At 46.8% G+C, this 20,091-nt stretch overlaps 1 protein-coding gene across 3 annotated transcripts in view; it reads right to left on the bottom strand.

The window, feature by feature from the left end:
* BRAT1 (BRCA1 associated ATM activator 1) overlaps positions 1-20,091 on the bottom strand; it is a 172,207-nt gene that overhangs the window by 81,701 nt on the left and 70,415 nt on the right. For all 3 annotated transcript variants that reach the window (XM_069209953.1, XM_069209955.1, XM_069209954.1), the window contains exon 8: positions 5,682-5,800. In XM_069209953.1, coding sequence (XP_069066054.1) covers positions 5,682-5,800 — 119 coding nt within the window. The remainder of the gene's footprint in view (positions 1-5,681; positions 5,801-20,091) is intronic.

Below are 20,091 nucleotides of genomic sequence, written 5' to 3'. Positions count from 1 at the left end.
TGTTGATTTGTTCTAACTTACCCGATACCGAACGCAAACAATACCGACGTTTTTTTTCCGAGATTCTAACTAACTTTCCGACCCGAAACACGGAGCGAAAAGGAACACGTCCGAACCCGATGGCGGAAAAAAAACAATCTAAGATGGAGTCGACGCCCATGCGCAATGGAATCGAAATGGGAGGAGTCCCTCGGTCTCGTGACTCGAAAAGACTTCTTTGAAGAAAAACAACTTGTAACACTCCGAGCCCAACACCAGATGGCGGACTGTGCACAGCATGTGTATCTGCAGCTACACATGCTATCGAACATATATATATATATATATATATATATATATATATATATATATATATATATATACACACATATCTTTATTTTTCCCTTTGTTGGGTGCAACCCCAAATCCCTGTTTATTTATTTTTTAAACTCTTTTCCTCCCTTAACCACTAAAAACCACTTACTAGGCTCTACCACTATGCACCCCTGACCACTAAAACTGCTGATAAACCTTTACCACTACCCGTACCTTTGTCCCTAGCACCTCTGAACCGTAACGTCTTTGCCCCTAGCTACAGGGTCGGACTGGGACAAAAAATAATCCTGGGCCCCGAATTTAAAGCTGCCCACGTTAGTGAGCCAGAAAGCTACAAAAAGTGGCCTACATTGGCAAATCAGGACAGATTTGAACTTGTAAAGACATGATGTATGAGTATTTTGCAAGGTACCGGAGACTACATGCATTTTTGTTTGCTGCAAGCAATGTTGGTTTTAATATCAAAGAAATCAACAGTTAAAATCTGGCCCATCTGGTCATAAAACAGGCCCACAACTGCTTAATAAAAAAAAAAAAAGTCCACAGATTGATCTGTGAGACCAGCCTATCGGCCACTGCCTGATTGCACTATATGCTAGTCCGACCCTGCCTAGTTCCTCCCTTTACCACTACCAGCCCATGAACTCCATCCCTCAACTGCCTCTTTTTTTAAATGACATAAAAAGTATTTTTACTAAAACACCCAGACACCCAACCCTGTGTGGTAAAATCCCGTATTGTAAAGTGCCTGAAAAAGCCATTCCTGGTATTTACTTGTGTGGTATGGACCTGTGTTATAATGCCTGTGCGGCTACATACCCTTAAGAGAGCTGTGGATGAACAAAACATTTGTGCCAATAGGAGTTGTTACAGCCCAATTAGAGAGAGTGCAGTCCTGACTGATGTTCTTCAATTACAGACCTCAAATTCGTGGAACAGTTCAGTTATTATGCCTTTTTGGTACTGTCCAAAGGCTTGTGTTCTACAGCCAAGGGCCACAGACTTAAAGAGACTGTGCCTCTGTGTTTAGGCCACTTGAAGTTTTGTTGGTTAATGAGCTGTGCCGTTGCACAATGTAAGCACCTGGTAGGAACATAATGTAATGCACTTTTCTATATGCAAGCAGGCACTTTTCCCCATTAGGCCTTGTGCACATTATAGAAGAATTTGAGCTTTATCCTTAAATCAACTCTGCGCCAATGAAGAGATTTTAAAACTGTATTCATGTGCATGCACACCCATAGATTCAACCAAAAAATAGCCACCAGGTTTTGAAGTCTTTGCAGCCTGCCAATGAGTTTCTTCTGGAAGCTCAGTGTTACCCAGATGTTAGTCCGATTTGCTAGCAATTTCTCCAGATGCAAATAATTGTACATTTGAAGGTTAACCTGAACGCTCTTTGAGCTGTGCTAGCAGCACTGTAAAACAGTTAGAATATGTAGGGCCCTTGTCATTCTCTGTATGTCATCTAACACCAAATGTGAAGTGTTTGAAGGCAAATAGAAAGGAAGGATCTGATTCTTTCTAGAAATCCCAAAAAACTTCAGCCTATTTCTATGAGTCTCCTCAGAGGAATAGTGTGGTCTACGGTGTCTCAATGAGCAAGAGGAGAGCAGATTTCTTATTTTAATTCAGGGATTGTAGGACATATTTTCTGATGTTATTTTGGGTGGCACTGATGGGTATGAACTCAGACTGGTGATCGGGAATAAGGATGTTACGTTCTAACTGCTCTTGGAGCGGTCTAGTGGTCTCCCTTTCATTATCTTGCCAGCTTAAGACAACTCTGAGCTCAGCCGGACAAGTGAATATTTCTTCACGAGCAGTGTGATGGCATACCTGAGAGGGTTGACTCTTACCCTCACCAATTAACCCATATTCTTTAATTGACTACTTCTCTAGCTTGGAATTTACTTATTTTGCTCCACCTAGTCTGCAGGCATTGCATTTCTCTGACTTCTACCTTAACAATACAAAGCTCCTGAGTTACCCGTATTTTAACTCCGTGATACATCACCTCTAACATTGAGCATCTGCTCATGTAAACTAAGCCCTCTATCACAACTGAATGTGTTGGCACATAAATAGATGACTTAAGTCGCATCTAGCTCTGAACTCCCTCCCTTCCCCCAAAAGGGTTAGTGTGGGATAGGATCAGAAATGGCTTGCCTCAGTTTAATAACTAGTGCATAGTTCCTATTTGTCTATTGAATTGCTTGAATTTTCATGTATTTGTGTTAACAGCATAAGAAGCAGACACAACCCTATTTGGACGTGTCTCAAAATATATCTTGCTGGAGTAGGGTTCCTGTTCTAAAATGTTCAGCTCTCTTTCATGAAAGACTCGTTGTGCAGGCGCCCAAAAGAAGTCTCTTTGATCAATCTAAAAAGAGACGAAGGTGTGATGAAGACCTGGTTTCAACTGCAAAAGCAGCAGTAGCTAAAGCATTTATTTTGATGATTTAATTAAGGTGCAGCAATTTACTGCATCAATGTGAATGCAAGTAGCTCAATGGCAAGAGACTAGTGCTTTGATTAACAGGATCTGCCTAATAAAAGGACATTGAACAGTCCAGAGGCAATGTTTCAAATGTAGCTTTAAAAACCATAGGCCACTGACTTTTTTTTCTTCAAGACGCTTATCTGGGGCACAAACATTGGCTTCTAATTTATAGGCTACTGCTGAAATATCTTGCAACAACATTACCCTTATTCTGTCCCAATAAATACTTTTTGCATACCAAATGATCACACCCACAAAGGCAATGCATAGTTCATAATGCACTAGTTAAAAGACTGCACATGAATGCTTCATACAGAGCTTGTTAGCATTTTCTTACAAGTACATGCCAACATTCCAAATACAGTCTACTTAGCTCCATTTGTCTCAGCACGTGCTGCAAAGCTTTACGTTTCCAGGTTCATTATTTTCCCAGACAAACACATTCTTAGATGTGGCAAAACTGACGTTTCTTCAGCGGATATGTGCATGTTAAGTATACAACAAATGTAAAGCATATCAATTGTGCTCTACGTGGCGGCGGGTGACGACTGGTAAAATGATTGACAGTTCTAGTAAATTTCAGAAGAAAAAGAATGATCTAAGGCAGTGGTTCCCAACCTGTGGTCCAGGGACACCTGGGGGTCCACAAAGCCGCCTCAGGGGCTCCGCAACTCCTTAGAAAATTTAATAATTGTAACAGATCTGAGTAATCACTCAATGGGGAGTCCCCCGCATTCCAATAATGATTCAGTGGGGGTCCCCGGGTTCCAGTATTGATAAAGTGGAAGTTCACAGAAGTCAAAAGGTTGGGAACCACTGATCTAAGCAACATTATTTTTTTATTTGGTTACTTCGAGGACAGTTCTTTGCGCTAATTTAAGACCTTGCGTAATGCTGCTGAATCGGTAACTACATGTACCAATTAAAAAAAGCAAAAACAACAAGGTGATGGAAGAATGCTTGAATTATTCTTAACCACTGGGGATCATTGTGGGCCACATTCCATTCTATCACTTGCATTCCGATTCAGGGGTGACCAGGCCTGGCAGTTCGGACTAGACTGTTCCTATTGGAGTAGTCAAGATTGATTTCAAGACGGCTGGGTCCAAACTGAGGAGGCATAGTGGGCAAAAGAACTATGCGTTGTACTGCGACTCCAAGCGATTGCCAGTGGTTAGACTTACTGCTAGCATTCCCCAATCAACTTCTGTGTGTTTATTAGGACAAAAAAGGCAACACTACCATCACATAGTCTTTATACTAGTGCAGAAAAAAGTTTCAAAGGAAGCTGGATGGTTCAGTGTGTTGAACGCTCACCAACGAAACATGCAACATGACAATAAGGAGTCGAACTATCAACCCTCCTGTCAAACAACTCACTATTCCTTTAAATACCTGGAAATGTATATTTCTCATAATTCTGCGTTGGCATTTACTCAGTAGATCATCTATGCGCTGATGTCTTCATCAAGGCATGCTCATTGGAACCCGCTTGCCCTCTCACTAATTGGCTGTGTCGCTATTATAAAAATGGTTGTGCTTCCATATATTTTACATAACTGCCCCTTCTGCAAAGATTCTTTACGAAGCTGATTGCCCCTTTACAATCTTTTTATGGCAAAACCAATCACCCGTATATCTATGCACAAAAGCTACAAACCTACATATGACGCAAGACTGAATATGGCTGACCCTCCCCCTCCTATCATACAGCTCCCCAGCTCCTCATTCTCAATGAATGGCTGTTCAAAACTTGAGGGGGTCCTGCTTATAGGCTACAACCCTGGGCACTTGGAGATGCACAACTCTTACACTAGATCTATGGTGGTATATCCCCCACCCTGTGACATCCATTATCTATAAATCATTAGTTACTAACATGCCACGCCTGACGTGTGGCAGGCTCCCAGAATTGTGTGAGGCAGACATGGGTCCCCTGGAGGAGAGGAGGGAAGCACTGGCAGCACCTAGAAAGATTGCAGTCATGACTGGATTCTGTCTGATCCAATTTAAATACTTACATAGGGTGTATCATACATGAAAGAAGCTTCAGTGGATTCGCCAGAAGGAATCCCCTCTACACCTTAGATGTCACATTGAGGCTGGCACTTTATTACACATAGTTTGGCATTGTAGAGTTATCCAAACGTTTTGGGAGCTGTAGACTTGATCTGTAGTGAAGTGTTGAGCTTCCATGTCTCACTTGACCTGCGCATTGCCACCCTTAATAACACAGACAAGCTCGGCCTACCAAGATCTCAGAAGCTATTCCTCTGGGTTTTCCTAATCATCACCAAATGGGACGTAGTACATTGCTGGAGTTCACCCAATACCCTATTTATTATTGTAAAATGGGAAAAGAGCCTTGACGAATCTAGACTACTTGAGAAACCAATTTATGAAGCCAGAGACTGCCTTCACAAGCATGCAGGTTTGTGGAATTTGTGGGGCCAATACAGGGGGGTTGTTTAATAAATTCCCATTCTCAAGTTATACAGATCTTAGTACTGAATCACGACTGTAGTATTATTTATGCAATCATTAGTTAGGTGGTGCTGGGATGAAGGAAGAGACCTTTCCTTGTGCTGTTTTATGTTCAATTTTTTATGACAAAGATGTGTTTCATTTTCGTTTGTATTATTATTTGTGAAGTCGAATATGTTATTATTTCCTGTACTGTACGCATCCGTTTGTTTGTGCTTACGTACCAACAATAAAACATACACCTCTAGGCAGAACATGAATTTGAAACAATGCAAGACTAGCTCAAACTTTTAGGATGTGTAAAATGAACATCATCAAATTGAGTAATAGTAACACCCGTTAACGTGTTTTCTATACAATGCTAAATATTTCACATTACCATTTGGTGAAGTTCCTGCAGATGAGTAAGAGCCTGGCACATCAAGGCCACACAAGAGGACCTGGAGTACATCAGTGTTTCTACAGCTGCAGGATCGCAAACAAGCTCATCAAGCATGCCTGGGGGAAAGGAGAGAGATACATGTTGATTAAACTGAAACAAAATCATATTTTTAACAAAACAGGACATGTACTACAATTTAAGAATAAACACACAATACTCTTAAACGGATACAAAGATATTGTTAGAACTGTCTGCCTTTTTTCTCTCCCCTCCTGTTTTGCTGAATTTGTTTTGTTGGCCATAGGACTCTGTGCACTTTACAACTGCTAACCAGTGCTAAAGTGATTGTGCTCACTCCCTAAACCATGGTAAAAATCACCTGGGTGTGTGGAGGCAAAGTCAATTACTATACTGGGCTGTACAATCTGATTCTGAGAGAGTACACACTCAAAACCTGTTTTACAAAGCCATGACAACACCTAGTTGATAGTAAATTCACTGACCCCAGGGAGCTCGCTAAGGAAGCAGATCTCTGGGTCAGCCACGGGGTGTCTAAGAATGCATCGGGATGTGTTCTGGTTTTTAATTCCCAAATGGATGGTCAGGGTTTCCACCAGAAGAAAGGGGGAGGGGCAAAAAAAGGAGTTCTCTCAAGGCCCCTAAACAAGTTCTCAGGGGAAGGGAACCCCATTCTGGCCAAAAGAGCACTGGCTTAAGGGATAAGAAGAAAGGTAAGCATGTCCCCAGGTACCAACAGTGCTTCAAGCGTGGGCATGTGACAGTGGATGCCAGGTGCCTGAAGAGAGCACACCCCACCTCTGGTGGGCAGACCCCCTGGGTTGGCTAGTGTAGCACTTAGGTAGAAGATTGTCTCTGTTAGTGCTGTGGAGACAGCAGAGGTTATCCCTGAGTGACAAGGAGATGGTGTCCAAAGTCCACATGCTTTCCAAGACTTCCAAGAATAGGTAGTGGATCACCATCATGGGTAGATGGCAGAGGCTCTAAGGGACACAGGATCCAGCATGACTACTATCTAGTGTAATCTGGCGCCCTCAGATCACATCATACCCAATACATTCAACCAGGTTATGGAAGCAGACAATGCGTAGAGTCACTACCCGGTGGGTGGGGTCTCAGGTTCTCTTAAGGTAGCTGTGAGCCAGCCATGCCTTTAGTTTATCTGTTAGGTAAGGATCTGAACATATTGTCTGGAAGGAAGTGGAGCTCAGGTCCCACCTGGAGGTCTGCATGACCACCAGGTCCATGGCGGCCCACAAGGGGAGTCAAGGAATCATGGAGCATAGAAAAATGGCACAGGCAGCTGGCAGCAAATGAAAGACGGGGGTGTGGGAAGCCAACTCCCACGGTTCCAGTCGATGGGGAGATTGAGGAAATCGTCATGGAGCCTACCAGGGAGGCTATTGCTGCCCTGGGAGTCCTGCCTGTGCTTGTTGGATGGCAAGCTGAGGGTGCGCCCACCAGGGGGTATTTTGTATGGCACAGAAAGACAGCCCAATCCTAGAGAGCTGATGTGACAAGCTGAGCCCAGGCAGCTGGTGACACCTCTGGAGAACACCTCATGTACACGGAGAATGACTTGTACAGTGAGCCTTAGGTTTCTGGGCCTGTGGCAAACAGAATGTTGGTGGTCCCTCAGTGCTATAGAGCCTTCCTTATGGGAGTGGCTCACAACATACCCCTGGCTGGACACCTAGGGCAGGACAAGACCTTTGCCAGGTTTGTGTTCCACTTTTATTTGCCCCAGATTACGACAGCCTCAGATGCATTCTGTAGGTCATGTCTCACATGCCAGGCCAGTGGGATGACGGAGGAAAAGCTCAATGCTCCCCTGGTTCCTTTACCTGCAGTTGGCACCCTCTTTTAAAACGGTGGGCATCAACATTCTTGGGCCTGTGGAGGCAAAAAAAAAAACTTGCTTAGGCAGCAGCTTTATGCTGGCTTTGGTGGACCATGGCACCAGATACCCAGAGGCCATACCTTAGAGGACTGTGACTGTTACTTCAGTGGATAGGGCCCTGATAAGGATTTTCATCTGAGAGGTATCCCGCCCAGAAGTGATGTCAGACAGGGGCATCAACTTCATGTCTGCTTTCATGAAAGCCATGTGAGATGAGTGCGGAGTAACGTACACAGTCTCCACACCCTAACAACCTCAACTTAATAGGCTTGTTGAAAGATTTAATAAGATCCTCAAGGGCTTGATTACAGTACTGGAGCCCAAAATGCGAATGCAGGATGTCCTCTTGACATGTCAACTCTTTGCCGACAGGGTGGTACCACAGAAAGGAGTGGGGTTTAGCCTCTCCTCCTTTATGGTGACCCTGTTAGGGGACCTCTCAGTCGGGTAAAGGAGGGTTGGGAGTTAGCTCCCAGAAACCCCCTACAATATAGTCAACTACATGCTGGCCCTCGGAAACCAGACACAGAAGTTCTAGAAAAAGGCTCCAGAGAACCTAGGAGCCAGCCAGGAAGTTATGAAACTCTGGTACGACTAGAAGGCCACTTTGGCACAGTTTTGACCTGGCCAGGGCCTACAAGATCATTGGTCAGGGCCCTATGAGGTGCAAGAGAGGACAAGGAGGCCACCTACTTGGTGGACCTCAACACCCGCAGAAACTCCTTACGGGTTCACCTCAACCCCCACCATGAGAGGTCTAAGCTCACCATGCACCTGGTGACAGGCAAGGGCTGGGGGGGGGGGCACAGGAGAAGGGCAAATCTCTTCCTTATCTTCTGTCATTCAAAGAGAATGATGGGTCAGGGGAGGGTGTCACCCTCTGCCTTACCCTGAAATACAATATACAGGTTGATGGATAATGTGAGGGCAAAATTAGTGTGACTGAGCCCTCCAACAGTCCCTGCTCCAGCCCAGTGATGCTGGTACGTAAAGCCATCCCACCAGACACCTCCCCAGAACTTAGGTTCTGTAAGGAGAAAGACTGATGCTCACCTCATCCCCAGAGCGGATAAACTCACAGACTTGGTGCTGCTACCTTCCTCAGGACCTTTAATCTCACATCAGGGAACTGGCAGATTGCACTGACTGAGTGAGCCAAACAGAGGGCAACATTCTCTACCCCAGGGGCTGCTTCCAATTCCAGGTAATGCCCTATGGATTAAAGAATGCCCCTGCCCCTTTCAAGAGTTTGATGAACAGAGTCCTGGCTGGGAAGGAGGCCTTCTGCACCGCCTACCTGAATGACATCGCTGTCTACAGCTCCAGCGGGGAGGAGCACCTGTACCACTTCCAGGAGGTAATTCTGGCCCTGACACAGGCAGTCTTGACCTTCAAAGCCAGCAAGCGCCAGATCAGGCACCGTGCTGTGGTGTATCTGGGACACCTGGTGGGTACATGGAAGATGCAGCCCCTCTAGGACAAAATTGAGAACCCCCCCAAAGCCCAGGTAGACATAAGGGGCTTAGTGGGCCTCATTGGACATTACAGGGATATGGCACCACTTTTGCTCCCTTAACTGAGCTGACTTCTAAGAAGAAGCCCAAGAAGGTGACATGGACAGAGGCCTGCCAGAATGCCTTTGACAGTGTTAAAGAGGCCATGTGTTCAGAACTGGTTCTCAAGGCCCGGGACTTCTCCAAGGAGTTAAAAGTACAGACTGATGCTTTAGAACATGGCATAGGGGCTCTGTTATCATGGTTAAATAATGGGGGCCTAGATCAACCTGTAGCCTTTTTCAGCAGAAGGTTAGAACAGGTAGAGTGCTACTGAGGAAGATGCATTGTTGTGGTCTGGGCACCGAAGAACCTGAACCTGTGCATGTTTGGGCTCACTTCGGGGTTCAGACAGACCACAGACCCCTCAGCTGGCTCGTGTAAACGAAGGGTGATAATCCCAAATTGTTGAGGCTGTCCATCACTCTACAGGGTTCAGACTTTACGGTGGAACACCACCCAGGGTCAGACCACTCCAATGCTGATGGCCAATCCAGGGTCATCCATTTTAGTGACGCCAACCCTCTGGAGGTAGCTCTCCCCACTTTCAGTTAGTGAAGGGGGATATTAGATCTGTCAGCCTTAGGGTGGTCTGCGCCTAAACAGTTTGCCTTCCCACCTCCAGTTTTGCTGAATTAGTTTAGCTGGACCTACGAATCTAGCACATTACCACTGCTAACCACAGCTAATGTGCTTGTGCTCACTCCATAAAACATGATAAAATTGGCTTACATCTGATTGGCAAATTTAATTTACTTGTAAGTACCTAGTAAAGCGGTATACCAAATGGCGAGGGCTGGTAAATTAAGTACTACTAGTGGGTCAGTGGCACTTATTGTGCAAACGACTTAGGTAGCCCTTTAAAAACATGCCTCAGGCCTGCCATGACAGCCTACGCGTGCAGTTTTAAACTGCCACTTCCACCTGGCAAAATTAACGTTTCGCCGGGCCTAAAACTTTCTTTTTAATAAATATGTCACCCCAAGGATAAGCCTTATACGGCCCATGGTGCAGGTTGGGTTTTAGTTTAACAAAAAAAAAAATGGGGATATATTTTTTTAATTTACACGTTCTGGTAGTTAAAAACTCAAATTTGTTTTTCACTATTGCAAGGCCTATCTCTTCTATACAGTAAAATTGTGTTAACTTTTTTACATTTAATAAGTAACAACGTTGTATGGGAGCCGGATGGAATATCATGCTTGGTGCCTGAGGAATTGTAATTTAAGACCCTTTTTGTGGATAAACTCGGATTTTAAGTTACAATTCTGAAAATGCCACTTTTATAAAGTTGACATTTTCGTTGTCCTTACCATTTGGTGCCCGCAGCCCGTTTCCTAGATCACATGATTAGGTGTAGTTTGCCTTTGTGTATTTTGCACCGATAATACTACAGTAGAGAGTCTGGGTGTTGGCAGGATGGATTGAAATGGGGTGTGGAACTGTCATCTACCACACTTGCACTTCAAAGGCAATGGCCCAGCTCACACAAAAGAGACTTCACACTAGCCTATTGCACCCCCAGACCGACAGGGACATAGGCAGGGTTTCGAGAAAATCCAGACATCTCTCCCAGGAGAGAGGAACTCCAGAAGCTTCTCCCACTTCAAAGAGCATCAGGTATAAAAACAGACGAAAAGACTACACTGCTGCCTGAGGCCTGCCCTGCTGTCTGAGAAGGAGGATTGGACCTCTACCCTTCATTCCAGTCTGAAGTGACTCCAAGGGTCACCTGACCAACCATCTGTTTTGAGCTACAGGGACAACTTCAGTAATGCTTTATCTGGTAGAGACTATCTAACCACAGATTCCTTACCTTAGAATCGTCCCCAGGCTTCAGAATGGATTCGGAAATTTGTGAGCAATGCCTTTGCACCGATAAGTGGCATTGTTCAGCTCTGCATAGAGTCATCCGCATTGGATGTGATGTGTGTGGTGCCTATATAGGCTGCACCTCACCACGCAGATCTCAGTTCTTGACTGTTTTCTGAACCAGGGCCAAGCTGAGAAGGAGTGACTAGTGTGCAAAATGAGGTCTTAAAGTATCTCTTCAGGTGTAAATGATACACAGTTTAGAGAACAGAATGATCGGAGGGTTAGTAAGGAATCTGCAGCTAGACAGTCTCTCTATCAAATAATATCAAAAGTAAGTAATTTGTTAATCTAATGTATACTTCAAGCTACAAAGTCCGTACTGTAGAATAGATACCTAAGAAATCTCAGCCCGGAGGTGGGTCTGGGGACTGTGTTACGCTAAAACGTCTTGGAGGACCAAACGGGCAAAATGCCTGTCAAGATGGACCGGACTGTCTAGACAGTAATGTCTGGAAAACAGGTGAAGTGATACCCACGTATCTGCCTGACAGCTATCCAGAACTGGGACCCCTCTCTCACCAAAACAGTGGTCACAGCTATAGCTATGGTAGAATGAGCTCTCAGCCCCTCAGAGGGCTGCTTTTTAGCCATAGCGTAGCACATTTTATTTCAAAGGATAATCCATCAGGAGATGGTTCTTTTTTGAACTGCTATGCCTTTCTTTTTACCCGTAAAAACAACAAAAAGTTGATCATCCACCCAGAATTCTTTGGCGTGATTGATTACAGCATGTGGAATCTCTCTTCTTCCTTGGTTGGATGAGGAGGGGTAAAGAAAGTAGGAAGTATCACATTTTGCCCGACGTGAAAAGGTGTTACCTTTGGCAAAAAAAGAACCTCGGGTTCTAAGAACCAGCTTGTCAGGGAAGAAAGAAGTATAATGTAGGTTTGCTTCCATTTCGCTAAGCCTCCTGACAGATGTGATCGACACAAAAAGACAGTTCTGATGGTCAGCAGTCTTAGATGGAAGCTGGGCACCAGCTCAAAAGGTGAGAACATGAGGAAGGTGAGGACTAAATTCAGGTCCCAATTGGGCACAATGAAGGGCATAGCAGGAAATGTCTTGCAAACCTTTAAGGAAACAAATCACACCAGGTGACTTGAACAGGAAAGGTTGGTTGGCAGGACTAAGGATAGAACATAGAGCAACTCTTAAGACAAGGTAGCAAATAAAAGATCAACAGATTTGGTTATACAACAAGCCACAAATCTTTTCCATCTGCAGGCGTAATCGTTTTCATGGAGGGGCACCTCGCTGCCAAGATGACATCACACACCTCAGGAGGGAGATCAAATGCCGAACTGTGGCCGTTCAAACTTCACACATGTAGACAGAGCATCTGCAGATAAGTGTGCAGGACCCTGCCCTGTTGTTGCAAGAGGATATCTTATCCTCTCAAGGGGGCAGTCCGATCGAAGGACAGATGCTCATGCTCAGGAGATCGTGATACCAGACTCTTTGCCTGGTCCTGAGCCGCTAGGATGACATGGGGCTGGTCGTTCTTTATCTTTTTCAGGTCTCTGGACAGGAGTAGTATCAATGGAAAAGCATATAGGAGTCCTGAATGCCACTGGAGACTAAATGAGTCTCCGAGCGAGAGCTGCCTTGGAAACTCTAGCACGCAAAAGTGCTGACATTGAACTTTATCAGCAATGGCAAACAGATTTAACCAAGGTTCTCCCCAGTCTCTGAAGAGACCTTGCCCCACTTCCAGATGGGGACAATATTTGTGACATAGACGGCTGAGTTTGTCTGCTCTGGCATTCAGAGAGCCTGCCAGATGTTGAACCACCGGTGCTTTTTGCAGTACCATATGGCGTTGGTGTTGTCCATGAATATGTGAACTAGCCTTCTCTTGATGGGAGGAAGAAAAGCTTTCAGTGTCAAATGGATTGCTCTGTTTCGACAGGCTGATGTGGGGTGTAGACGTCACCAGAGACCACAGTCCTCTAATCTCCGCCTCTCCAACCCAGAAGTGACACCTTTGATGTTGCTGTGCGCTCTGGGTGAGGTAGAGGGGACTGCCACTGACTCAATCACAGTCCTGGAACCACTTCTACAGAGCTTGTGCGTGCCCCATCGATAGCTCGACCAGATCAGAGACTGGGTCTTCAAGTCCCACAGCAGAGCCTGTATATTCCAATGGGCATATTTTAACTACAGGATGCAGGAGGTGATGAGGCCCAATAGCCTCAGAGTCAATCTCAGCAAAATCCAGGATAGAAGCTGAAACACTGGAATCATACCCTGAATATCCTGGACTCGCTGTTCCGGAGGATAAGCCCAAAACTGCACGGTATCCAGAACAGCTACTACAAAAGGAGCATCCGAAAGAGAGTCAGGTGTGACTTCGACACAATTATAGTGAACCCCAGAGAATGAAGGAGGTTCGCCCTAACATGGAGGTGGGAGACGACTGTCCGGGTTGATCCTGCTTTCAACAGCCAGTCTTCAAGCAAGGAGAAGAGCGGTACCCATCACCTCTGCAGATGTGTGCTATCACCTTGGTAAACACCCTAGGGGCACTGGTAAGGCTAAAAGGAAGCCAGCAAACTGATGTTCTTGCCCTGCCGTAAACCACAGGTAACGCCTGTGGGCAGGCAGCATGGGAACATGGAAGTAAGCATTCTGCAAGCCAAACACTACAATCCAGTCTCCAGGATCAAGGGCAGGTAACCTGAGCCAAGATGAGCATTTTTTCTCTTCTCAGGAAGTAATAAAGAGGGCATGGGTCTAATATAGGATAGAGGCCTCTTCCTTTCTTCAGCATCAGAAAGTACTGGGATAGCAACCATGACCTATTTCTGATGCCGGTGCCCTCTCAATGGCTCCTTTGGCCAGAAGAGTCAATACCAGTCATTTGTCTGAAGCTATTTCCCACTGTTAATGAAGATGGTACTGAGCCCTACCACCAATGGTGGAATGAGGGCAAATTTAAGAGGCTTCAGGGTTGTGCTTGCTGAAGGATGGAGCAATTGGGTCGACCTCTGGCTTTGGTTCCCACAAGGACTGTAGGAGCAGCACCGCAGCCAAGAAAGGACTGCGATGCCTGCTGGCCGTGGTGGCTTTGGGGAACGGACGTGGCTCATAGCCACTACCACTGCCACTGAAAGAACACTTGGTGGAATGCGGCTGCTGTGGAGCTATGGTGAGCCTCAATGACCCAGTGGTGGTCCTGTTGTCTTTGAAGAGCTCAAGTGCTGGATCTGCCTTGCCACCAAAGAGACAAGTCCCATTAAAGGGCATGTCTGTAAGGGAAGCTTGGACCTCCCCTGAAAAACCAGTGGTCCTCAGCCAGGCATGGTGATGAAGGTCCACAGTTGAAGCAATGGGTCTCCCCAGCGAGTTGGTCATGTCCAATCTGCAACTTATTGTGAAATTCACCCAATGTCTCCCATCAACAACAGCTTGGGAAGAGTATGGCCCGAGCCTCATTTGGGAACATAGACAGCACTAGTGCAACCGTATCCCAAAAATCACGAGAATAACGGCCCATTAGGTATGCTGGGTTCATAGACGGCAGTGCCAGGCTGGTGGAAGAAAAAATTCTCTTACCAAAGGTATTCGGCCTCTTGGATGCCCTATGTGGTGATGTGGTAGGGAATGTGCTGGGGTTTATCTTGGAGGTTGAGGCCTGGACCGCCAGGTGCTGAGTCTGGAACTACATGCAGGATGGGTCCCCGGGAGCAGGGTGATGGCGGCGAGTAAAGGTCTTGTGCACAGGAGTGCCTGGGCAGGGTTTGGGCTAGGCCCTGGGCACAACATCTGTGAGGGCTTCAGTAAAGGACAGAAGAACAAGTTACTTACCTTCGGTAACTCTTTTTCTGGAGGATACATTAGCTACCTGTGGATTCCTCACCTTATGAATTCTCCCATGCGCCAGCATCTGACCGAAAATCTTCTTCCCAGTTCTCCATGTCGACGAGGACGTCACAATTGAACGGCTCTACGCAACTCCATCTGACGTCACCGTGCCAATAAGAGGTCCTCGCCGGCGTGCTGATGTCAGTTTCACCCATTTTTTACATGCCTTTGAGGCGAACAGGTGAAAACCGACCTCACAATAGCTCAAACTAATAAATATATACACACATATATATACATACATAAAACCATAATGATGCAATACAATTATAACCATCATTTATATATACATATAATTACCAAAACCTATATACACTTGTAAAACAAAAGTCTTGGTATGACCAGACAGGCAACGGGGAGGTGGTCGGGACTGTGAGGAATCCACAGGTAGCTAATGTATCCACCAGAAAAAGCGTTACCGAAGGTAAGTACCTTGTTCTTCTGATGGATACAACTACCTGTGGATTCCTCACCTTATGAATAGAGTCCCAAAGCAGTACCGCACTCAGAGGTGGGTGCCTGACTGGTTACACCAAGAAATCCTGCAATACAGATCATGCAAAATGTCCCTCCTAACCTCAGAGTCCAAGCAATGATGCTTTGCGAAGGTGTGGAGGGACGCCCAAGTTGCTGCCTTGCAAATATCCACCACCGGAATCCCTCTAGCCAGGGTCGAAGTGGCGGACTTAGCCCTGGTCGAATGGGCTCTAATACCCTCAGGGGTAACCTTCTTTGCCAACGAGTAGCAAACCTTGATACATAGAATGACCCACCTGGATATCGTTCTTTTATGGACCGCTCTGCCCTTCCTCTTTCCAACATATTCCACGAATAGCTGGTCTTCCAAGCGAAAGTCTTTTGTCCTCTCAATATAAAAACTTAGAGCCCTTCTGGGGTCCAAACTATGGAGCCTCTCTTCCTCCTTCGATGGGTGAGGAGGAGGGTAGAAAGATGGAAGGGTAATGGTCTGCCCCATATGAAAAGGAGTGACAACTTTAGGTAGGAAAGCCGCCCTGGTTTTCATCACCACTTTATCAGGAAAGAATAAAGTAAAGGGAGGTTTAACACTAAGAGCCTGAAGCTCACCAACACACCTAGCCTATGGTATAGCTATCAGGAAAACCGTATTAAGAACTGAAAATCTTAACGGGCAAGAATGCATGGGTTTGAACGGTGAACCCATTAAAAAAGTCAAAACGGGATTCAGATCCCACTGAGGCATAAGAAAAGGAGTGTGAGGAAATGTATTAGTTAAACCCTTTAAGAACCTAATAACAATAGGCGATTTAAACAAGGAGGGCTGATCCGAAAGGCAAAGAAAGGCTGACATTGCTACCAAATAGCCATTAAAAGCAGCAACTGCACAACCCTTCTGTGCTAAAGCTAATGCAAATAACAGAACATCAGACAGATGGGCCCTCAAAGGATGAATTTGTTGTTCTCCACACCAAGCCACGAATTTTGCCCACTTGGCGGCATAAACAGTCTTAGTGGAGTGTCGCCTGGCCGATAAAATAACATCCACTACCACTGGTGGGAGAGAGAAAAAACTCAGATTGCCCCGTTTAATCTCCAGACATGAAGGTGCAGGCTCTGGAGGTGGGGGTGTAGAACCTGCCGTTGCGACTGCAAGAGGAGATCTGCCCTGAGAGGGAGACGGAGCGGAGGGCACAGTGAGAGTGAGAGGAGGTCTGTGTACCACACCCTTCTTGGGCAATCTGGGGCTATTAAAATGAACTGAGCCCGATCTTGGCGAATCTTCCTCAGAACCCAAGGAATCAAGGGTATGCGGGGAAGCACGTAAAGCAACTGGTTGCACCAAGAGATCTGAAAGGCGTCCCCCAAAGCTCCTTGCACCAGATACTGGAGGCTGCAGAATGACGGGCAATGCACGTTCTCCAGAGTGGCAAAAAGATCTATCCTTGGAGAGCACCACATCTAAAAGATGAGAAGGACCAGATCTGGATGGAGACGCCACTCGTGATCGGCCGAGAAATGTCGACTGATAGTGTCCGTACATATGTTGAGCACTCCGGCCAGATGATTCGCTACCAAGCAAACCCGATGGTCCTGAAGCCAGGACCAGAGCCGCAGAGCATCTCTGCAGAGAAGGTACGACCCCACTCCTCCCTGCTTGTTTATATACCACATCGCGGGAGTGTTGTCCGTCAGGACCTGAACTGACTGACCGCGAAGGGACGGGGGGGGGAGGCCTTGATATCCAGACGTATTGCCCGCAATTCTAACAGATTGATATGAAGAGTCTTTTCCACTGGAGACCAACGACCCTTGATCTCCAGGTCCCCCAGATGAGCTCCCCACCCTAGAGTGGAAGCATCCGACATGACTGTGGCCACCGGAGGCGGTAGTGAAAACAGCCTTCCTTGAGAAAGGTTGCCGTCCACAGCCCACCATTGTAGATCCGTTGCAGCGTCTCTGGAGATTGATATCGACTCCATGAGATCCCCTTTGTGTTGAAACCACTGCTTGCAGAGGCACCATTGGAGAGCCCGCATGTGCCAACGTGCATGAGTGATCAGCAGAATGCAAGAAGCGAACAGACCGAGCAGGAATAGGACTTTGAGGTCTGGAACAACCACTCCATTTTGAAGCATTGGAATCAACGCCCTGATGTCCTGAATCCGCTGAGGTGGAGGATAGGCTCGATTCAATGCTGTATCCAGTATTGCCCCTATGAACAGGAGGCGCTGCGAGGGCTCCAAGTGAGATTTTATCGAAAACCCCAGACTGAACAACAACTGAGTTGTCATTTGCAAGTGAAATAGCACAAGCTCCGAAGACTTGGCTTTGATCAACCAATCGTCCGGGTAAGGGAATACAGATATTCCCTTCCTTCCGAGACTTGCTACAACCACTGCCATCACCTTCCTGAAGACTGGAGGTGCTGAAGTAAGACTAAACGGAAGGACCGCAAACTGATAATGTTGCGACCCCACCACAAACCGGAGACACTTCCTGTGCGACTTGAGTATAGAGATATGAAAGTAAGCATCCTGCAAGTCGACAGACACCATCCAATCCTCTTTGTTCAATGCCAGAAGCACCTGCGCCAGAGTCAGCATCTTGAATTTCTCCTGTTTGAGGAACCAATTCTTAGGTCCAGGATTGGTCTCAATCGACCATCCTTCTTGGGAATCAGGAAATATGTTGAATAAAAACCCTAACCCCTTTCCTGCTCTGGAACTAACTCCACCGCACCTTTTGATAACATGATTTGAACCTCCTGCTGCAACAACAGGAGATGGCCTTCTGAACAAAATGAGGGACGAGGAGGGTTGGGAGGGGGAAACTCCTGAAAAGGAAGAGCATATCCTTTCCTTACAATGTTCAGAACCCAGGAGTCTGATGTGATTAACTCTCACTCGAGGAGAAGTATGGCTGAAAAAGGGAAGAAAACTAGGGCGGCTTCCCTTGTTGTTGCCCTCCAGAGGAAGAGGATGATGCAGGGTGCTGCTGGGTGGCCCCTATTGTCCGAACCCTCCCCCACCCTCTAAAGGAACTATAAGGGAGGCTGGCAGGCTGTTGGACTGTGGACTGAGGTCTCCCACGTTAAACGGCTCCACGCCCAAACCCCCTGAACCTCCGAAAGGACATGAAAGGGGTAGCAGTGGAAGCCTGCAGACCCAAAGACTTTGCTGTGGCTCTACTGTCCTTTAAGCGCTCTAAGGCAGAGTAAGCTTTAGCACCAAAAAGCTTTTCCCCATCAAAAGGCAAATCCAAGAGAGTAGATTGGACCTCAACCATGCATGCCTCCTGGTAGCAATAGAGGTACCCATCGCCCTGTCCACCGAATCTGTAGAATCCAGACCAGACTGGATTATCTGTTTAGCCGCTGCCTGAGCATTTTACAGGAGTTCTCCAAATTGTCCTTGCACCTCCTGCGGCAGGTCTGGAATCATAGCCCTAGCTGAGTCCATCAGGGCGTGCACATATCTACCTAATACATAGGTAGCGTTTGCTGCTTTGAGAGCTATACTAAAATAAGAAAAAGACTTCTTGCCAGAATGCTCCACCTTCTTGGACTCCCTGTCCGACAGAATCACAGGGAAGGAGCCTGGTGCAGACCGTGTGGAACAAGAGGCTTGAACAACTGGACTCTCCAGGTTAGGATATTTTGACAAAAATCCCGGATCGCCAGGAGCCACCCTATACCTCCCGGCCATAGATCTGTTGGCAGCTGGGGATGACACGGGCTTCCTACATACCTCTAAGATAGGTTCCGTAAGAGCATCATTAAATGGAAGCAATGGTTCCGCTGAAGCTGACGAAGGATGCAGGACTCAATTAGAATATTAGTTTTGACCTCTGCAGCAGGCAACGGAAGATCCAAAAAATGTGCCGCCTTCCTGACCACAGTATGGAAAGAGGCCGCCTCCACCGTAAACTCCCCTGGAGAAGAAAGGTCCCATTACCCTGCCTTTGGTACTCCTGTTCCTCCAAAAGCCTTAAAGCTTTTCTGCACGACCTCAGCCTGGCCTCTAACCTTGGCGCTGACATAGAATTAGCCGGCGTCGATGACACCGGCTTCAGGACTGAAAGGCGCAGACCAGGAGAAGAAGGCTGGCTACTGTCTAATCCAGAGCCATATGGCGCCGGAGCGGATCCCATCGGGGCGGTGGTCACCTGAGGCTCCGTCATCAGCGTCAACTGAAAAGGTGATGTCATCAGAGCCAGAGGTCTTTGAGGCAACGTCATCGGTGCCGAACCAGCACCCTCAGCTGGATAGAAGGGCATAAACGGCGCCGCCTTGTAAGGAGCCGGTGATCCCAACGTAAACGCCAAAGAACCGTGGGACCAGCGGGTGCACCAGCAGGGGCCATAGCATTAAACATAGAAAACATGGCATTTAAAAATGCCGCCAGATCCGCTCCCGGAGCCGGGAAGGCAGGATACCGCTGGTCTCCATGCGGCACGTGCGCCAGTTGAGCATCCGAATCCTGCGCCACAGGTGAAAAGCGAGGACTCTCTGGAGGTGAGACGACCTCGAAGACCAACGGCGCCGGAGGGTTTTGAGGCTGTGAAGTCACAGTAGGACTAACTTGCCACGTCGCACGGTTCCGTCTAGATGGAGACCTGGACCTTGAAAGGCTCAGAGCCGAACGACGCAGAGAGTCATGACGGCGTCACTTCTTGTGTTTCTTCGACGAAGTGTGAGAAGACGATCTGTGATGGATCT

This window comes from Pleurodeles waltl, chromosome 10, assembly GCF_031143425.1.
Source record: "Pleurodeles waltl isolate 20211129_DDA chromosome 10, aPleWal1.hap1.20221129, whole genome shotgun sequence".
In the NCBI taxonomy this organism is placed as follows: domain Eukaryota; kingdom Metazoa; phylum Chordata; class Amphibia; order Caudata; family Salamandridae; genus Pleurodeles; species Pleurodeles waltl.
The sequence above is the reverse complement of the archived record's forward strand: the minus strand, read 5'-3'. Positions and strand labels throughout refer to the sequence as shown.